General features: G+C 24.8%; 1 protein-coding gene and 3 non-coding genes across 4 annotated transcripts; all 4 read left to right on the plus strand.

The window, feature by feature from the left end:
* The first annotated feature begins 2,862 nt into the window (after positions 1-2,862).
* LOC145849847 (large ribosomal subunit protein uL13-like) lies at positions 2,863-9,851 on the plus strand. The gene is made up of 6 exons (XM_082954924.1): positions 2,863-2,932; positions 4,710-4,782; positions 5,834-5,966; positions 8,502-8,622; positions 8,907-9,089; positions 9,724-9,851. The coding sequence occupies exons 1-6, from the start codon at positions 2,912-2,914 to the stop codon at positions 9,811-9,813; spliced, it is 621 nt and encodes a 206-aa protein (XP_082811050.1). The 5' UTR covers positions 2,863-2,911; the 3' UTR covers positions 9,814-9,851.
* LOC145830312 (small nucleolar RNA SNORD34) lies at positions 8,360-8,434 on the plus strand. The gene has a single exon (XR_014369650.1). It is a non-coding gene; the product is annotated as a small nucleolar RNA SNORD34 (small nucleolar RNA).
* LOC145830311 (small nucleolar RNA SNORD34) lies at positions 8,766-8,841 on the plus strand. The gene has a single exon (XR_014369649.1). It is a non-coding gene; the product is annotated as a small nucleolar RNA SNORD34 (small nucleolar RNA).
* Positions 9,149-9,226, plus strand: LOC145830309 (small nucleolar RNA SNORD34). The gene has a single exon (XR_014369647.1). It is a non-coding gene; the product is annotated as a small nucleolar RNA SNORD34 (small nucleolar RNA).
* Positions 9,852-21,076: the final 11,225 nt, after the last annotated feature.

Raw genomic sequence — 21,076 nt, forward strand, 5'->3', positions numbered from 1 at the left:
TCTCTTATGTTTTCTTTTTTTGATTTTTTCGCTTTCATCTCGTAGGTTCTACTTCTATCCTTTAACTTGTATTTTACTTTCAAGTCTCTAGCCCGGCCTAAAAGCTCAAATATTGCAGAAGCTAAGCTGCTTCGATTTTTGCAAAACAGATTGAATTGCTCAATGACATTTCCTGGAGCACAACCAAAGATAACACCGTTGTTGACAAACTTTATTTCGTCTAACAAAGCCGCTTGTTGGGTAGCTTTTGAGTTCTTACTTGGGTATGAACTCTTTGCCATTACTTTAAGTTTTCACAAATACCTGATTGAAATTAATTAAAGCTTAAAATTTTTTAACTGAATGAATTAAACAACCTTTATTATCTTAGCACTCTTAACTAAGTTTTTAAACTCTTGTTATAATTAATTGCTAAATTTATTACATTTGTATAAAATCTATAATAACACCACAGTTACATGACACCTCAAGCTCTTATAAAATTTTTTAATTAACAAATATCCATATAGGCCAAATTACTAAATAAATATTTTTTAACTTTCAATTTTCTATAAAAAATTCAAGAATTTTAATACTCTTTATTTGAATTATCAGTACTTGATCTTTAGCCTCTCAAAACCAGTAATTTTTGAGAAAAAAATATTAATCATAATTTATTCTAAAGATTAAAATTTTTCAAACAAAATCAAATCACATGAACATAAGTTGAATTGTTATCAATGTTAGTTTTCACACGAAAATTATTTTTTAACAAATAAAATTTTAACAGCACTTAGTGGAAACTTTTGGTTTAAAATATAAAAGCAGGTTTTAAGCATCATTAAATTATTAAACTTTCATGCAATTTTACCTCGTATGGTTTAAAGTAAACAAATAATATTTTTATTGATATTTTAAACTTTAAAGATACAATTGACATCAATAATTAAGTATTTTAACTAGAACTTTAAACAGTAAAATATAACAAAACTGTATTTTTACTTAGTAGTAAGTGAAAATACTTTTGTTTAGTATATTTTAATATAAGTTGTTCAACTTTTATCGTCACTTGACAACTTTAAGTGTTTTTGTAAACATTCTGTAACATTATTTATTTAAAGTAGCTCAAAAATCAAAGGCTAAAATATTTTTAAGAACTAAAAATATCCATATTTACTAGAAATTCGATTTTTTTCAAAATTGTTACGAAGCTATTTGCTTTATTAAGATTTCTGCTTAAATTATAAAGCTTTTCCGATTCTTCTAATTAGTTTTTAATAATTAATAATGATCTATATAAATAAAGCATTACATCGAAATTGTATAAAAAAAAGCATTAATCAAGTTTGAAAATGTTTAATTAGATTTTTAAAAACATTAAGTGTTTGTATATTTTTTAGTTTGTAAACTTTAAAATTAAAAGTTTAAGACTAACTGGTTTATTATTAAATTTTTTTTTCAAAGTCTAATAGTTTAAAAAATACCTTTTGTTATATCAATATGTAACTAAAGTTGTTAGTTGAGCGTGTAAATAGAAAAAGTTGTTTAGTTTACAAAGAAAGTTTCTGTTTATAAACTATGAAGAAAAAAAAATTAAATATCAGTTTTCACAAAAATTATCCTGCTAATTAAAAAATAATCAAAAATATTTTAAGAAAATTGTTTACTGTAGAAACGAACTTAGTTTATTAATATTTTGCCATAATAAAAATATTTTTAATTCAAAAAGTAAATTGAAAAATGTTTATTTGTTTTAGAATTTTTTTATTAGCTCAATATAGTTTTAAAAGTTGTGGAATGATCAATATTATTTTGTGAATAAATTAAAAATTTTAAGTTAACTTGTTTATATCGTAACGACTAAAATTAAAACTCTATAAAGTTTAAAATTGAAGAAACTGTACTTTTTTTTAATGTTATTGCATAAAATAAGAAGTAATTTATGATATTATATAGAATTTCTATACGAACAGTTCTAACTTTTTTTTGAAGTAATTAAAAATATAGAGGTTTTAAATAATGATAAAAGTACAGATATTAAAAATATTTAAACTACTTAGTAGACTACTTTACGTGACCAGACGTTTTAATGTTTCTACAAATTGTTAGATGTAAAAATTAAATAACTTAACATACTTGAAATATCGTAAAATTTCAATACATTTCATGAAAACAACTTAACTTACTTATGCCAAGAGTTTGCATGTTATTTTATATAAACATTTCTTTGTAACAAAGTATGTTTAATACTTGAAAGTTTTTCTCTGCATTATGTCTCTACTCTACTCGATAATTCGTTTTAAACTTTAGCAAGCTTGCCATTTTAATATACAGTAATTGCAAAAAATTACTCGTTGATGAAATTTAAAATTAATACAAAAAAAAGTTTATTAAGTGTTCAGTTTTCAGTTGGCATAGCAATATTGGCATAATAGCCACTCTACAGTGCAGTTTTTAAAAAACAACCTTTTTTTTAATTGTCTTTAAAGTAGCTTTATTAGAAACGAAAAATACCGAATTTGTATAAGAATTAAAAAATATTATAAATTTTTTTTTAATTATAACATTTATATATTTTTTTAAAAACAGCGTTTAAAATTTATAATGTTTAGTTTTTAAGTGGCTGAAATTATTTATGTAAGCTCTTTTACAGAATTTAATTTTATAAAATTTAATTGTTTTTAGAACTAGTAAATAATTTAAAATAAATTAGTAAAAAAATCTTACCACAATTAATTGTTGTTAAAAATTTTTTTTGCTCTGCAAGATGCTGCTTGACTTAAGCATAAATGAAAAATTTATTTTCAAAAATTGTCCCTGGTTGTAAATGGTCCCTTTTTGGCTTTTAAAAAGTGAGTTTTAGTTGAATATTATCACAAAGTAAGCTGCTACCTCTTTTCAATAGTTTCTTGTAAACTCTGTTTAATAAAAGATGGGTGATTCATATGCTCAGGTCAGATATAGTTTAGTTATTAATATTTATATTAAAACTTATTTTAAAAACAATGATTGTTAGTTTTATAGGTAAAAAAAAATCTATTGTAGATTTATGTTTTTCATATTATTAAAATTCATTTCTGTTTAAAAAATGTAATTATTGTACATAAGCATATTTTTCAGTGGTTGAACATAGCTTTAAGTGTTAAAATTGAATTCAATATTTATATATTTAGGTTTTAAAATTTGTCAGATCATTGTATATCAATTTGATAATCAAATTGTTAACAAAAGTCATGAAGATATCTGTTTGCAATTTTTTGATGTATAAGTTTTTATAATTTTTTCAAGTTGGTTGAAGTTTGCAGTTTCCCACTTATCCTCTACCTAGACTTAAGAATTGAACTTTTAGTTCCTTTAAATTAAGTGTTGCCACTTTACCTGGAAACCTGGAAGAACCTAGAATATGACAACTAAGTCTAATAGAAACTTTTCAAAACCCAGAGTTTAACAATAAAGTGTTCAGTATTAAAATTTTGATTATACTCTGAGAATTTATCATTAACCTAAGGATTTTTTATCATTAATTTTTTTCAAATTATAAACATTTATAAAAGAGCTTTACAGAAATTTTTAATGTTTTTAAATTATTAACACAGTTTCTAACCTTAAACTCTAATTTTATTTAAAGTTAGACCCAAATACATGTACTTTAAAAAGCCTGGAAGAAATTTGAAAAAGCTGGAAAAGTTTCTGAAAAAAGTGGCAACCCTGTTAATTAATTTAGTTGAACTACTGTATATGTTCTCAGCACTATTTTAGCACCACTCAACACTTATGACCAATTCTTTTTTAATAAGTTCCAAAACTTAAATTTAAAAATGCTGATGTTTGTTCAGTTTTGTTCAATAATACATAGATTAATTTGTTTAATTTCTGCTTTTATTATATTGTTGGGTATATATTTAAAATTTTTATATTATTCAAATTGACATATTTCGATAAAATATGAATAAAAATCTCAGTGTTGAATGTTGATTAATAACTATGATTTGAGTTGTTGTGATCAGCACAATTAATTCAGCTAAAAATTTAAGTAAAAAAGTCTTAATTTAAGAGTTTTTAAAGTTGTGTGGAAATGCATAAATGATATTTTAAGTAAATTCAACCCATATGAATATTTCCCAATAAACTAATTAAGACATGTTTTTATTCAACAGCTTAAACTTTTTGTCTAGTTGAGTTTTTACCTGAAAAGTTTTAATTTATTAAAATAAATAAATGATGATTTGTTAAATAATTTGTTCATTTTACCTAAATTAAATTTTTCTAGCTTTTTAATATCCTCAAAATCATAATAAAAGTTGTGTCTAATTTTTTTTTGTTTTGTTTATACTCAATATATAATACTTATCCAAAAAGGATTTAAAAGACTTGACATTCAATTATCACATTAGTTTTTCCATTAGTTAAAGTAAAAACAAATAATTTGAATTACTTTGTAGTGAGATAGTTTCAATTTGAGAAAACATCTTTATAAATTATTCAAGCTATTTTAAAAACTACAGTTAAAAAATTTTTATCATTAAAATCACATTTTTAACTCACTATTTTGTTTTTCTATTCAGTTAACAAGCAGAAAATAATCCTGATAAGTTTAAAATTAATTATAAAAGTACTCATAATTGGATGGATGGCTGGGCATAACTAGTTCCATGTAATCAACATTCTATAGCTTCAACATTTTATATACTTAATATTTAATTTAATAAGAAATTAAATTTGTTACACAGATCCGTCTTATTGATGCCCACGGTCACTTGCTTGGTCGTTTGGCTGCCACTGTAGCCAAGGAACTTCTTAATGGTGAGTAAAATTTAGTTGTAAAATATTTTTGAGATGATTGGAGAGTAGTCATCTATTTATTGCTTGTATTTATGAGAATGTTTTTTTTGGTAATATTTAAAAATAATTAAATTCCTTCAATTTTTCAACAAAAATCTTTTGCTATTTTAAAATTGCTACCTAATTGACTTAATAGTTTGATACCAGGAATAAATCTTCATTATAAGCTGTCACAATGTGTTAAAGGTGATTTTTCTCTGCTGGCATGGTTTAAATACTAAGCATATTTGAGTTTTATACAATACTATAGAAATGATCTAGCTAATATATAAATTGAAAATTTCAATTTTAACATAATAAAAATTACCACCAACAACAGCAAATTATCATTATTTTTTGAATAACATATAACACACCTTCTAGTTCTAGCTGGCAAGCAAATAATGATTGTCAGTTCCAAGAGCAGTTAATAAGTCAAATGTTAACATATTTAGAAGGTAAAATCAAGGAACTCTTCTCCACACTTGATGCCTAACAAAATGGCATGCAAGAACTATATAAAGAGTTAACATGTTCACAATGTATTCAAAAAAAGTTATATTTAAAAAAAGCTGCATATTATTTATGACTTTTTGTATTTATCATATTTCTAAATAAAACTTTAAAATTAATTAGCAATTTTTCTTGTTCTTTTATTATCTTAGTATTTTTCGTTTTACTCAAGTAGTTCTGACATAATATAATTTTAACAATTTCAGACTTTTTTCAAACAAATTTATTTTTGAATGTAAACTATAATTAATTACTACCATAATTGGTTTTAATTCAAAATTTTATGTAAAACTAAGATGAACAAAGTAGATTCTAAAAAAGTTTAATTATAGTTGTTTTCTTACCAATTTATATTGATAGCTTAAAGTTTTCAAACCAGAGTCAATCTTAACTTTTTTACAAAAAAAAGACAAACCCTTATAGCCATAATTAAAACACATAGTAGAAATTAGAACTTGAATCCACTAAATTATATATGGCACACACAATTATTGCTAATTTAAAATTATTTTCTTAACAGGCCACAAGGTTGTCTTGGTCAGATGTGAAGGCCTCCTGATCTCAGGAAACTTCTACAGAAACAAGTTGAAGTACTTGGACTTCTTGAAGAAGCGCACCCGTACCAACCCCAAGAAAGGTCCATTCCATTTCAGGTTGGTAGAGTTTTGTTTTCATGATTTGTCGTTGTCCGTAGGACTTAGCTTTTTTTAAAATATACTTTCACAATTTCAAAACAAACACATTTTAATCTAGTAACTGGTCTAATTATCTTTTGTGTGAAGAATTTAAAATGTTGAAGATTAAGTATTTATTAAATAGAGTAGAATGTATAGTAGTAGTTACAGCAATATTGATATTATTTTATAAATTAAATTGCTGAACTCTTCAAAAATTTAAACCATAATAAAACTTATCATAATTAAAGTATAAGGAATAATTTTCAAACTTTATAGTTAAAGTAATTTTTAAAAACAATTCATTATTTATATCTAAAATTTTTACTTCAAATTTTGGTTTCACAATTTATTGTTTTAGTTATTGTTTTTAGAACAATATCCACACTTAAATTTTCATACAAATACCAAGTAGAATGTAAGAATAGCTTACTCTGTAAAAAATAAATAATATTTATATGAATTTCAATATTAAGTCCTAAAAATGTCAAAGTTGTAACAAAGTTTACAAAATTTGTCTTCACTTTTCTAAAAAGAGTTTACTTAATTTATTGCTTTTCAATTCCCAGCATTATTATTTTGGTTATCTTTGAGTAATAATTTTTTTATAAATATGATTTTGCCTATCTATAGTTTTAAAAATCATACTATTTTAAATTGAAAATTTTTATATATAAATAACTATAATTTACTATCAAATAATATGATTTTCAATAAAATAGAAAGAAAAAACAGTAAAAATATGTTCAAGTTTTAAAGCTCAATAGCCATTATTTTTTAAGCATAAAATAACTAATTATGTAGGTATAATGTTAAAAATAAAACTTGTTCAGAAGTAATTTACATATAGCTAATTTCCAACATGGCCTTCATAAATAAGATAAAGTTGTTATAGAAAATGAAACATAAACATTCAGCCTTTGACAACATAAGAACAATAAAAGTATATATGAACCAAAGTCAATATAAACAGAATTATATTGAGACCTGAAATGTGTTATATGTTAAAATTATAACCAAAATTATGGTGGCAACTAAACCTGGAATCCTAGAAAAACCTAGAATTTGACAGTCTAGCTAAAATACCTGGAATTGGAGAAATTTAAAAAAATATAAAAATTTAAACAAAAATCACTGAAAAACCTGGAATTTAAAAAAACTTATACATCTTAAGTAGTAAAATTTAGATAAGACACAAAATCTATAATATAGTTGAAAATTTTCTGTCGTCATCAAAACTCTTAAATTAAAAAAACTCATTTAAAGTAGCTTTTATGTGTTTTTCAATATTGCTACTTGATATATTTTTCACTTCAAACTTAATTTTAAACTGAAGTATAACAAAAAATAAGTACTTTCAAAAACCTGAAAAAAAATACGCAAATAACCAGTGGCCACCTGTAAAGCATTAATAGGCATTTAGGTGAATAAATATACTTACAAAATTTATACAACGCTCGAGTTTAAGTGAAACTTTATCTTATTTAGCATGTAGTTCTATAGATATATATCTTGATGCATATAGTTTTAAAATTATAGGGTGAATAAGTGGTTCAGATATTTTAAAAACTAAATTCAATTTTTGTAGAAGCAAATATGATAGTTTTTAGAAATAGAAGTCAATAACTTTTTTGACAACTTTTGAAACTTATTTCAACAATGGTGAATACATAAGTTCAAAAGTATTATTTGAATCATTATTAAAAATTTTCTATGCTCAATTTAAAGTTTGGATAATGATACATGTTATAAATTTTAACTAGATTTTTGAGTATATATTTTATTGTTCTAAGAAAATTTTAATTTATTTTATAGTATAACAAATTTAAGCAATCTTTTTTATAATCATTATTTAGCTTAGCCTGTTATTTATTTGAAATATTACTTGTATTTTGTTGAAAGCAAATATAGTTTTATTTTTAGTAATGCATTAAGTACAATATTTTGATATATCATTTGCAATTAAGTATGTATTTTTATCTTACAAACATTTTCAAACTTTTCATCATGGTTTCTTCCTTTATAAGGGAATCTATTAAATTCATTGTGATTTTTCAATTAATAGTTAAAATAGTTATTATTACAAAAATCAGTGTGCGTCTATTGTAAATTAATTGTACTATAAATAACGAGAAACAGATATATTTATACTGAGAAGTTTTAAAAATGAAAGTACTTTAATTAGCAAAATGCTTGATTCTATAGTTTTTGAGAGTTAGTTGCGGTCTTAAGTAAATAAGTAATTTTGAATCAAGCTTAATTTTATCTTCATTTTTTTGAACTACCAAAAATTTAATTTAAATAGTTGTAAGTAAAAAAAAGTTGTTACTAACATCTTGATAACAATTCACCACTATAAACTTGAAAGCTATGCTTGTTAATGATGATCACAACCTACATTGTTTGAATGTTCTATCGTGATTTCAACCTAAAACTCTGAAACAAGCAATTGATATATCAATTATTAAAATGACTTGATCAGACATCAGTAGTGATAAACAATTTTAATTACAGAGCTCCATCCAAGATGACCTGGAGAGTGATCAGAGGTATGCTCCCACACAAATTGAAGCGCGGCGCAGAAGCTCTCGACCGCTTGAAGGTCTTCGATGGTATGCCAGCACCATATGACAAAGTGAGTATAAATTATTAATTACTTTCATAAGTCTTGAACACTTTTAATAGATTTTTAAACTTTTTAAAAGTAACTGGACCACAAGTAATTAACAAAAAAAAGTAGTTTTTACTGATCTAAAACATAAGTGTGCCAAAATTAATTTCTGCCAATGATGATATTTACCTACATTGTTTGAGTGTACTACCGTGATGCAAACTTTTAATAACTGAGGCAGTTAAACTCTAAACTAATAATACCGACATGTTTTGAATAAATGATAAACCATTTTTATAAAACCACAGCAAAAGAGGATGGTCGTGCCATCTTGCATGAAGGTCGTCAAATTGAAGCCCCACCGCAAGTACGCTCCCATCTCCAGGCTCGCCCACGAAGTCGGATGGAAGTACAAAGGCATCATCGACGCCATGGAAGTCAAGAGGAAGGCCAAGTCCGCCCAGTACTTCCAGGCCAAGCAGAAGAGAGCTGTAAGTTTTAAGAAAAGTTTTTTATGAAGGATGTTTGTTTTCAAAGAGAATAATTTTTTTTCTGCCAATGATGATATTTACCTACATTGTTTGAGTGTTCTACTGTGATTCAAACTTTTAATAACTGAGGCAGCTAAAATTTAAGATAAAATATCAAAAAAATAACCCACCAATAACAACATTGTTTCCATATTTTAGTACCGAAAATTTTTAGTCTATTGTAACTGAACTTGTGTTAATTAAAGAAACAAAAGTTTTTAATTGTTATTTTAGTTGTACAATGTGTTTTTTAAATAAATCTTGTTTAAAACCTTATTGTGAATTTGTTTCAAGTTCTTCCACTCATTTTATTTGACCAAATGTTTTTCAAATCAACTTGAATAATTTTAACATGAAAGCACATGTTTAAAAATCACCATTTAATGAAATAATTAAACTTATTTATTTTTAGTGTAGTTAATCAAGCTCAAAATATTTTCTCTCAAATATCGAAAATTACCAGTTAATACTCTAATACATTTTCTTATGTAAAACGTTACCTTCCCACAAAATCATTAAAACTATCTAACACCATGTAATGCATGAAACTTTACAATACTGTGTATGTAATAATGTTATAATTTTACAACTACAGGCCGTCCGCAAGCAAGCCATCGCCAACGTGCAGGACAAAATCGCAGACTTGGACGCTCAGATCGTGGCCATGGGATGCAAAGCTTGTTAAAAAATATTTTTACTAGTCAATAAACCTATACAAAATTACGTGTGGTGGTCGTCTCTAAATAAACTCTTTAGTTAATTTATATAGAATTGTTTTATGAATAAAATAAGATCATTGATGGGGCTTTTCTACAATAAAAAATAAATGAAGTTTCCTTATTTTAGTGGGTAAATTTAACTTAAACTGCTAAAGAATAAGATTTTGTTTAAATGAAAAATTGTCGATATTAAAAGTCTTGGAAGCATTAGGAATTATTTAATTGTTTTGTTGTGACTTGTATATTTGTCTTAACTAAATTTTTTTTATAAGGAACATTATTTTTGAGTAAGCTGTTATTCACATAATAACTTATCAATCAATTTGATTACACTTAATTTTTTATGCGAGGATGCTAAATATATTGGATTTTATGTTGTAATTTGATTTTGTTAATGCTTTTAAATGACTGGGTTTTCTTCAACCGACCACTTTTATTAGCTAGTACAGTAGACTACCGCTAAAGTACGCACTTTTTTTGGTACGCATCACGCCTTAAGTACGCACTTATCAAGAAAGGTAGAATGGCCAACCTGCTGAGTTAGCCTAAGACTTTCACAGATTTTAAACTAGGGTGAGTAATCCTGACTAGTCTAAGTGGCCAATTGTGACAGTCCTGTTGTTAAATGTTAATAAACTAAATACTTATGTAGTGGTTGAAGAAAAGTGAAAAGAATAATGATATTTAAGCTGTAATGCTATTAAGTTAATAAATCTAGATGACAAAGCTAAAAAAACCTACAAATACAACATAGTTAAGTCATAACTTAATTTAAATGTACAAACATTGATGTTTTCAAAATGTTTGGTATCACAATGTAGTTTGGTACTTTACTTTTAACAAAACAAAATATGGCTTAATATTCTTTTTTATACAATTGACTGACATTGACTTTCTATATTAATAGTATGTATTAATTATGTAGAAACTTTTAATAGACAAAATAAATAATTTTAAAATCTAATAAAAAGTTTTGCAGATTAGAATTATGTATTAAATGTTATTTAAAATAAAAAGACTTGTTTATTTGGCTTAATTATTTGGTGGCTAGTTGTAAGAAAGAAAACAAACAACTAAAGTTCATATTATACTATGTCTCCAAAAAGTACGCACTACCCGTGCTAAGTACGCACTTTTTGGACGGGTTCAATTTGCGTACTTAAGCGGTAGTGTACTGTAATTATACTTAAGTATAATAATTAATAGCTAGTAAGTCAACATCGTGAGTCAATAATTTAAACCTAGTACAGACCAAAGTTTATAACTGCTTGGTTGTTTTATTTTGTGTTAAGTGCCGAGCATTTTAGAATAAGGGTATATGGGTGAGACCAGAAGGCCAAAAAACCTTGAAATTTAATCAATTTTATAAGTTTAGCAGCAATATTTTAATTTGATTATGTCTACCAAATAGATTAAAGTTCTTCTAATTAAGAAACACATAAAAAGTAGTTTGTAGTAACCTCCACAATATTGTAAAATTACTTCGCACAGTTTTTAAACTTAGCTTAAACAAAAAATAAACCCAAATCATGTACTTTTAAACACTTAAAGATATATCTCAAAGAAGTTTTGCAACCCTGGTTAGATGAAGACTTACCAGCCATGGTGAAACCATGAATTATGTTGTCTTTTACGTTGCTAGGCTTGTTAGTTTTTAGTTTGATAGACAAAATTCCAGTCCCAAATCATTTGTCGACAGGCATTTGGTGGTTGCGGGTTAAACTTCGAAATTATTGTGACTTAAAGTATAATCAGATCTATAGCAGAAACAAAGTTAAAGTTTTAAATTTTTTGAAACCCATTACTGTTTTTCAAACCTCAAAATAATTTTGGTAAGTTTCAAAAATTTAATCGTAGGCTACATCCTATTTAAACAATCGAAAAACGCCAACAAATGTTGTTGTAGCTACTATCAATTACTATTTTAACAAGGACACTGATGTACTTTTTTTAATAAAGGTTGGCGTTTAGTTTGTTAGAGGTTATAATATGTAAGTTCGGTATTGTATGTTTATAGTTAAGGAAGATTTTTATTATATAATTGATCCCCGGGATAGTAAACTTAGTTGAAAATACTAGTTTAACAAATGTTCCGACAGAGTTTTTTTCTGAAATAAACCTTTGTCAAAGGTTGATAGAACAGTCTAAATCTTAAACAATTAATAATGCAACCACTATAACAGCTGACTAAAATATTGTAATTTATTTTTAGGTTTTACAAAGGTAAAAAGAAATGAACTAAAATATTTTAAATGTTAATCAGGGTTTTCCAATTTTTTAAATAACCGTCGAAGAAAATTAAAAAGCAATGCCTCCAACAATATTACTTCAAAAACTACCATTAAAAGTACCTTAGACCTTTTTTATTCTCTTCACCAACTCCAGAACACCTAGTGTAAGTTTCAAATTATGACTTCATGGCCCCTTTGCTGCTCTTGGCCCCTAAATTTCTGTCATGACCCAAATTATACTTACCAGTTATGTTAATAAATATAATGAATATGAAAAATCTAGATTAGCTAATATTCACAAACTAATTTGCATGGTATATTGAGGTTCTATACATCAAAGCTTGTAACTCAGCTGTACTTTTGAGGATTTAAATAAAAACTAATTAATAGTATTAAAATTTGCACAACTATTTAAAAAAAATCGCTGACTATAGACTTAAATATATATAGATAAAGTATAATCTAAGATACTTAGTCGTAGGTTTTTTTTGAGATAGAATATTCTTTTGCTTTCATAATCAAGTTTAATAAAATAAAGTTTAGTTACGGGCTTATTAGTTGAAACTCATTATTTTTGAATACCTCAAACTAAACGTAGTAGTTTTGAACTTTCTACCTTTATTCGTTCTTATAACAAGATTTTAGAAACAAGTCAATCTTTAATTGAAAAACCTTAAACAGAACTAATCAGGTATTATGTCCTAAACTATAAGGGTTATAAGGCTCTTTTTACATATAATAAAAAGAACATTTTAAACTTGTTTTAAAGTTTTTATTAAATAGCTAAGCATTAGATATTTTAAATCTGTCTGACTAAAGTTAGAACAAAAAACGTTCTTGAAGTATATTTTTAATATTGAAGTCTATATAAACTAAAAAATAGCTTTATATTTTTATTGTTGATTCACTAAATTTCAACTGATCAAAATTAAGGTAAAACTAAAAGTTGTAAAATCCTTACATTTTAAGAAAAAAAATTAATTGGGGACAACAATATTTCGAAAAGTTTTACTTTAAGTTAAAGCATTTATTAAAATCAAAATATAATAAAATAATCATATAAAGCAAAACCCTTTACTAACACGCAAAAAAGAGAGAACAATTGAATATTCTAAAAAACAATCTTAGTCCTGCTTTTCTACATTACTTGTCTCTTAGCTAAAAATCCATTTTAAGCAAAAAAAACAAATGTTTGTAGGGCCGCAGTTTGCAGACTCTTGGTTTAGACCAGGGGTCGGCACTCGGCAAACTATGACTCGCGTGCCAAATGCGGCCCTCAAAGCCAAAATCTGCGGTCTGCGAGGTAATTTCTAGCTTAAAACATACCTTTATAGAAATAGTAATAAGATAAGTTTTTGTGGTGAAAGCTTAGAATTAGGCTATTAATTAAAAATTACTTATTATTAGTGCTCTAATACTATTTATTTATCACCTTTTTAGTTTGTAGATTTCTATGTAGATTACTCTACATTTTGAAAAAACTTCGACCCGCGGAAGACTACTTTTAAACATTGCGGTCCGCAACTTATATAAAGCTGCCAATCCCTGGTTTAGTTTAGACCATCTTGAAACTGTAAATCAGAGTATATTAAAACTTTTTAGAATACATCTGTATGTATCGTAATTATAACAACAAATAAAATCTTCGTAGAAAAAAGTAGAAAACTTGAAGTAAAAAAAGGTACAATAATTGTGTTTTAATAGTAGTTAGTAATAATTATGTTATAGTAATGAATATATAAAACTTTTTAACCATTATTTTTCCTAAGTTTATTGTATTAAAAAGCTTCTAAAATAATTTACGGTACTGATCTGCACATTGTAGTAATCGTTTATTACATTAGCAGTTGACATTTGGTTCAGATTTTATTGTATATGTAAAGTATTGATAAATTATATTTGGCTATAGAGATCAATGCAAACTTGAGCTCGTAAAAAAATTAGTTGTTTAGATCTTTTACTGTCAAAAAAAGTAAAATTTATAAGTCAAAATTTTTTAGAATTTTTGTCGAAAGTTTAATTGATCATTTTCCCTTCCTAAATTCTTTTTATAAAGGAACATTTTTTATAGAATTGCATTATAATATTTAAAGTTTTACATACATTTATCATTTGTTGTCTCAATTTGTAGTAATAAAAACTTCTTATATGCTAAATGATACATAATAACACACCTTAGATATTATTTATTACAAACAATATAATTTATAATCTATCACATCTGCAGTATCTTTAAAATTTTAGTTCAGCTTATGAATAATTTAAACTTGAATCAATGTAAAAACCAATTGTTTGGAGTGTTTTATTATAGAAGTATATAGTTTAGAAAATAAAAAGTTTTTAGGATCTTTTTGCAAAAGAAGAATTACTTTTAAAGCTTTTTTTCTTATTTTAGACATTTTAAAATAAATTACTTCTTCTAAAATTTCTATAACACTTTTTCAGCTTTGATTGTAAGTTTTCAATTGTTTTTAAATTCAAGAAAATAGAGCTTCCAATTCAACTTAAATACAGAACATACAAAATTTATAAAAACACGTTATGAGTTAGGATTGCCTTACAAAGAATAAAAGATAAACATGATTAAAAAACAAGGTAAACTATAACCATTGCAAGGTATAAAGAAAGTTTTAATTAATTAAGTTTTCAATTATTCCTATGAGCTTGGACAGTATAATTTTCTATAGAAGACGACAACCCTGTAAAAGCGTAAAAATTAAACTATTTAGTTAAAAAAGCTAGAATAATAAAACTTAAAATATAATAACTGCTTATTTATCAACTTCAAATTTACTTGACTTCAATTTTTTTTTTTTAACACTTGCAAAATATAATCTATATTTCTAAATCTCTAGCTTTTTTTAACACTTATCCAATTTATCTTCAAGTTAACAAAACTAAGTTTTTACAGTTAGGCTTGTTGACAAAGCTTTGGTACCAAACTTGCTATTTTAAACACTAAATTTGTCTCCAAACTTTTTTTTGAATACCTTTTAAAAAACAGAAAGTGTTTGAAAGTTCATTAGTAAGTTTACTGCAAATTTGGTTTTGAGTTTGTACAAAGTCAAAAAGTCTTCGAAAACTTTGTGGAAATTTTATTTAAAAGCTCTTTACTCGTTTCATATTAAGAACTACTAAAAACTGATCATAAGATATTTTTTTATTGTTTTGTAACAATAACTAGCGAATGTTTTTGATATTTTTCAGCAAAACAAGTTAAGTTTTTTTTCTTCCAGCAAAAGCTTTTATAAACAAAAATCTGCAAATAAACACTTTCCACAACATTATCTATGTTTTTACTTTTTTGAACAAAACTATTTTTTTCTTCTTCTCAAGTTAATTTTTTTTTGCAGACTTTTCAAACTGATAGAATCTATGTTTCTTTAATTTTTTTTTGTTGACACCAGTCGGCAGTACTTTATAGTCTGTTTGTTAGCAAAAGTGTTTTAGAAAAAGTTTACTAGAATGTTTATATTAATAAATTATACTAGAAAACGTTAAAAAACGCTTTAGAAAAATTGTTTATAAAACTATATTTTAATTAGCTCTAGTACTTACTCAGACTTTCAATAGCACATATGAAAATACTGATCGGACTGGATCTGACCCGCGGACCGCAGTCTACCTCACCCTGCCTTATGAGATATTCCTATATAAAGCTCAAGATTTCTGTTAGTGTACATAACATCTTTTTCCGTTAGCATTTATTTTCTGTTAATACATAACTTATTTTATACTGCATTGAAAGAAATAAAATATTATAGAACTACAACAATTTCATAGTGTGATAAATTAAATATTAATAATAATGTTATATATAGATTGTTCATAATTAAACAGTAGCAGTTTAAGTTGTTACTAACCAGCTAGAACTATATTCCTATAACTTTTTGAGAAAGACAATAGTTTAAAGGTATACTATCAAAATCCATCCGGCTTTTTAAATATTTTCTTTATGGATTAATTTATATATATATATATTTTTTGCATTTTTTAATGTAATTTTTATTTATTTTTCACTATCACTGTTACCCCTAAGCCTTACCCTCGATCTATTAGTGATTCTTGAATTTGACTGGATGAATTTTGACCGGGTGGATTTTTAACGTGTTCCATTTTAAAACTTTCTTGTTCTTTAGTTTTTACTTTTTTTGAAATTTGTAATATAAAACAAAATTATGGCATAAAAGTACGACTTGTATGTTTAAAGTTTTTTTAATTGATAACTCCTTTGTTAATTTAATTTTATTAAATACTAAAATATACATTAATTTTGTTTACGGTCCAGCAAGAGACGTTACACTGTATCCAAATGGTGCACGCCTTTATAATCGGAAGGTTTTATCGTACACAAAGACCTAGAACCAAATACCTTAAGCACTTATTTTCGTTTAACTAACAACTACGTCAATTTGTAATTTGTTCATGACAAGTATAATTTTGTAACACATCTAAAAGTTTAACTAGAACTTCTGCTTGGTTATTCATCGATTTTAAAAAGTTTGAAACAGAACTACTTTGTTTTGAAGACTAAAATTAAGTTAAAAGAAGATTAAATTTAAGTTAAAAGCTTGTTCATTAAACACTTTAAAGAAAATGTGCTCATTCATTGACATAGTTTAGTCAACACTGAACGAAAGTGTAATTGATCTTTAACTAGAAAGTTTTATTAAGTTTTTGATTATAAAAATATTTTCGAATAATTTTTCAATGTTTGCTTAAAATCTTTATTTAAATAAATAATACAAATCTACATGTACCTGCGGTTATTTTATCTAGTTATTATTCTTAAATTTTCTTTTTAAACTTTTTTCATGTCTTAAGAAAAAAAGTTTCAAAACTTCTTTAATTTTTTAAAAATTAATTTTATAATGCTTTTATAATGCTATTGATACTGAACCTAAAAACTGATATTAGTTAATCTTCAACCTAATTTAAATAAAGGTCAGTAAAAAAAAAGGTTGTTATTAAAGTTTGGTTAAGTTTTAAAAAGAGACAGAACCTTAAACAGAAATGTTTTTATAATTTGTAAACGAATTCAAGTCTTTCAGTTGTGACAAACAACAAGTGTTACATTACTTATAAAGTTGTTATAGTAGAAACTGTAGATATAGGTATCAATCCCCAAGAGGAAAAAAAAAACAATACAAATAATAAGTTTATTTTCAAATCAGGAATTTAGAAACTGTTATAACTATTACTCTTTAAAACTAAAAGAAAAATAGAAAAAGTCTATATTTGTGCTTAGAAATACAAGTATATTTTTATGAACAAAATATTTATATTTGAAAAATGCTACAGTGGAGTAACACTTGAACATTACTAAATGTTTTTACCATATTTAGATCAGAAAATATTTAGATTAGACAATCTTGTTTTTGATGTACTTTATAAAGCTTATAAAAATTAAAATGTAAATACTGACATTGCTAAAAAAAATAACGTTTATTTTGTTTAGAATAAATTATAAATTATATTAATGTTCAAATATTTTTTATTAAAAAAAAAGTTTTTTGATTTAATATCAGTTAAGATATTATATAAATGTTTTTTAATTGCAATATAACCATATTGTACAGCTTACATATTGTACATATATCAACACTGTACAGTTTTTCTTATGTACAGCTTAGAAATTTTCATATCTAGCCATAACTTACCAGTATTACTTAAAACATAACTTTTAATAGTTATAAAACATAATTTTTTTATTTAGGTAAGTTATTCCTTAAAAAGTAAAGCAAAGCTTTGATTTTTGTTGACCTAATAATAGAGATTTTATCAAACATTAGTTTGGATAAACTCTAAATTTTTATCAAGTATTTAAACTTTTTACAATTGATAGCATATCATAGAAATTTGGGCCTGATAGTAAACAAAAAATGATTATAAAATAAAAGAAAAAGTTCCTGTGAATGTAGCTAAAAATAAGTGCCAGGTTAAAACCAAAACATTTATTGGTATGTTTATTATAAAAATAGTCATTTGCTTATAGTCTTTAGAAAATTTTTTTTAGTAGTTAGTGTTCAGTTCTGATTTTAGTAGATTTATAACTGGGTTATAAATATTGTTAATTCATTCATACCAATTATAGTTTTTTATTTTGTTTTGTATAATGTTAAATTACTACTTAAAAGCTTGTAAAATGTTTGGTTGTAATTGGTTTTAGGATTGAGTATTTTACTATTTAAATTTAATACTTTCAGAGGTACTTTTTAACATTATTTTTTCGGGGTTTCCCTTGATAAATTCAATTCTTTATGTTAACAGCGCTACTAGTTTATAAAAGTAGCTAATAAAAAACCAGAAAAATAAATAAAAAATAGAAATTAATAACAAAAAAAAAAAAGAATAAAAGCTACCGATCAATGGTAAGGGTTAGGGATAACAGCGATAGTAAAATAAAAGTAAATATATAGCTAATAATAATCTTTATTAAAAAAACATTGTAAGTGTTTTTAACACTTATGTTAGTATTAATTGAAAAAAATGTAAAGTTGTTTGATAATTTTTTTTTTAGTTGTACAGACAGTATTTAAAAACATTGGTTAATATAAAAATAAAAGACTTGATCTTTAAAAGTGTTTTTTTTTCTTTGTTTAAATTAAGCTAGTCTATTTAGCTTCTAATTATTTATACATGATAAAACAAAAAAGTATTACAGTATTACCTTTTACCAATATAACTAGCCTGCTTTTATTTTTGTTTGAAAGCAATAGGTATTTGAAAACAATTTAGTGCTAGAAAAATGTAGGTTTTTTAAATCAACTGTTAACTTTATGTTAAACTTAGTTTTTCAAAGGTTTACAAATGATAATAACTGTTTTTCAGGTTGTTTTAATTCATATATATATGTCTGTTTTACTTTTTAATTAATTTTAGAATAAATAAAAATCATGTTTGTATAAACAATGATAAAATTGTCTATTTTTTAATAATAGTTATTTTTTAATTAGTTCAGACTTTTGAAACTATTTAAATCCTTATATAAAAAAATTAATAGCTAAAATCTTTTTAGTTGTTTATAAAAGCAGAAAATATTTACTAAAAAAATGGAAACTACAATCAACCAATAAGTTTTGATGTCTACCTTTTTTATTACACTAAAATTTAAATATAAATATTTATTTTTAAAACTTATCACTATGTTATAATCAAGAGTTTTTTACAAAATATTATCTTTGAGAAAAAGAAGTCTTTTAATACATTCGATTGAGTAAATGCCTTAAAGTTTAAGCGTCATTTTAAATTCACCTTATGAAGTTTAAAAATGATTTCTATCAATTTGTACCATTCCAATTAGGTTTTCTTAAAACTTGCTATGAAAATTTTACAAGTTGCCAAAAAATTGAATTTTTTAATCCTAAACCAGAAAAATCTAAATTGATTAAAAATACTTATAAAGTTTTTAAAAGGTTACACGCTTTTAAATTTCTGTTTTAAACACTTATAAAAATTCTTAACCATTGAAAGAAAAAAATGTTTGTAAAACTTTTTGTTAAAATAATACAGCAATTTATATTTTTTAATTTGTGTTATATATAAAAATATAACTTATATGAATACTAGTTGTAAATATTGTCAGTTTCGGATTACTGGAGATAAAAAAGAGTTACAAAATTTAAACAGCCGTTAGGTACAGTATTTTAAATATATAAATAATATTTTTAAACTTTCTGTAAAAAAGTAAAAGTTTTTGTTTTTAGTTATTTGTCAAAACTTTTGATAATTACAACTTTTTAAATTGTTTAAATTGTAAAACTTTTTGAACATAAATATCATAAATAGAAACAAATAGATTAATAAATTTTAAATTCATTTATAGTTTTTATTAGTTTTGTAGAACTTAAATTTTAGCTTTTAAATATATAAAACAGCTTATTGCACGAAACTGTTTTATACGATTAATGGTTTTTATTTTATCAAAGACTATAAACAGCTCTACATCTACGGAGTCTGTAAAAATTACAATGTTTATTAGAAAAACAAATGCAAAAAATGTTTACTATAAGTGTTCAGTCAATTTTTCATTAGAATACAAAATATCGTGTCAAGAAAAACTAAATTTAAACATAGTTAAGTAAAATTTAGTTAAAGAAAAAAAGTCTTTCTTCAGATATAAATCCTTATCAAAGTACAGTACAATGTAAATATTAAAAATTAGTTCTCGAACTACTATTAGAAAGAACTTTTAGCCGCTAAGTTAGATAAAACACTTTTTAGTGTTTCAATATCTGATATTAAAAAGTATAATTTTAATCATAAATAGCCTTTGATTTTTGTTTTACGATTATAATCATTTATTACACAAAAGTTATATCAATGGGTAGTTAAAAGATTCAACTGTTTAAGTTTATCATGAAAATAATTAATACTTTATGTTGTTGTTGCTTTTTTTTAAAAAGTTTGTTAATTTATTTGTTTAGACCGGAGTTTTTGTTATAAACGAATAAGTTTAGGGTTAATGTTGAAATTTTAAGTTTAAACTATTCACGTTAAGATATCAGAATCAGATTATTCGTGTTAAGATTAAGGGACAGTTTTATTAGTCTGTAATAATAAAAATGAGTAAAATGTCCAAAGTTAGAGTGTTTTTTATAAAGCAGCGCGTGAGTTTATATTTTTCAAAACTTGAATTGATAAAAACAAACTTAATGATGTAACATTAGCTAAATAAAGTTTAAACCAGGGTTTCCCAAACTTTTTTAAAAGGCCCCCTTTAAAGTAATTGAAAAAGCTATGGCTTTCTCTCACAAGATTACCTAAAAAACTACCATTAAAAACACCTTAGATCTTTTTTTGCTCTTCACTAGTAACTCCATAATATCTAGTGTAAGTTTCAAATTATGATCTTATAGCCCCCCTGTGGCTCCTTTTCTAGACATGCCCCCCCTGCCCCTTGCTGCTCATTGCCCCCTGAATATCTGTCATGGCCCACTTTTGGAAACATTGGTTAAAATAGTTTATTTATTATTTACATAAGAATTACGCCAACAAC

The sequence above is a fragment of the Thalia democratica genome, chromosome 2 (genome assembly GCF_965202585.1).
Source record: "Thalia democratica chromosome 2, ktThaDemo2.hap1.1, whole genome shotgun sequence".
Lineage (NCBI taxonomy): Eukaryota > Metazoa > Chordata > Thaliacea > Salpida > Salpidae > Thalia > Thalia democratica.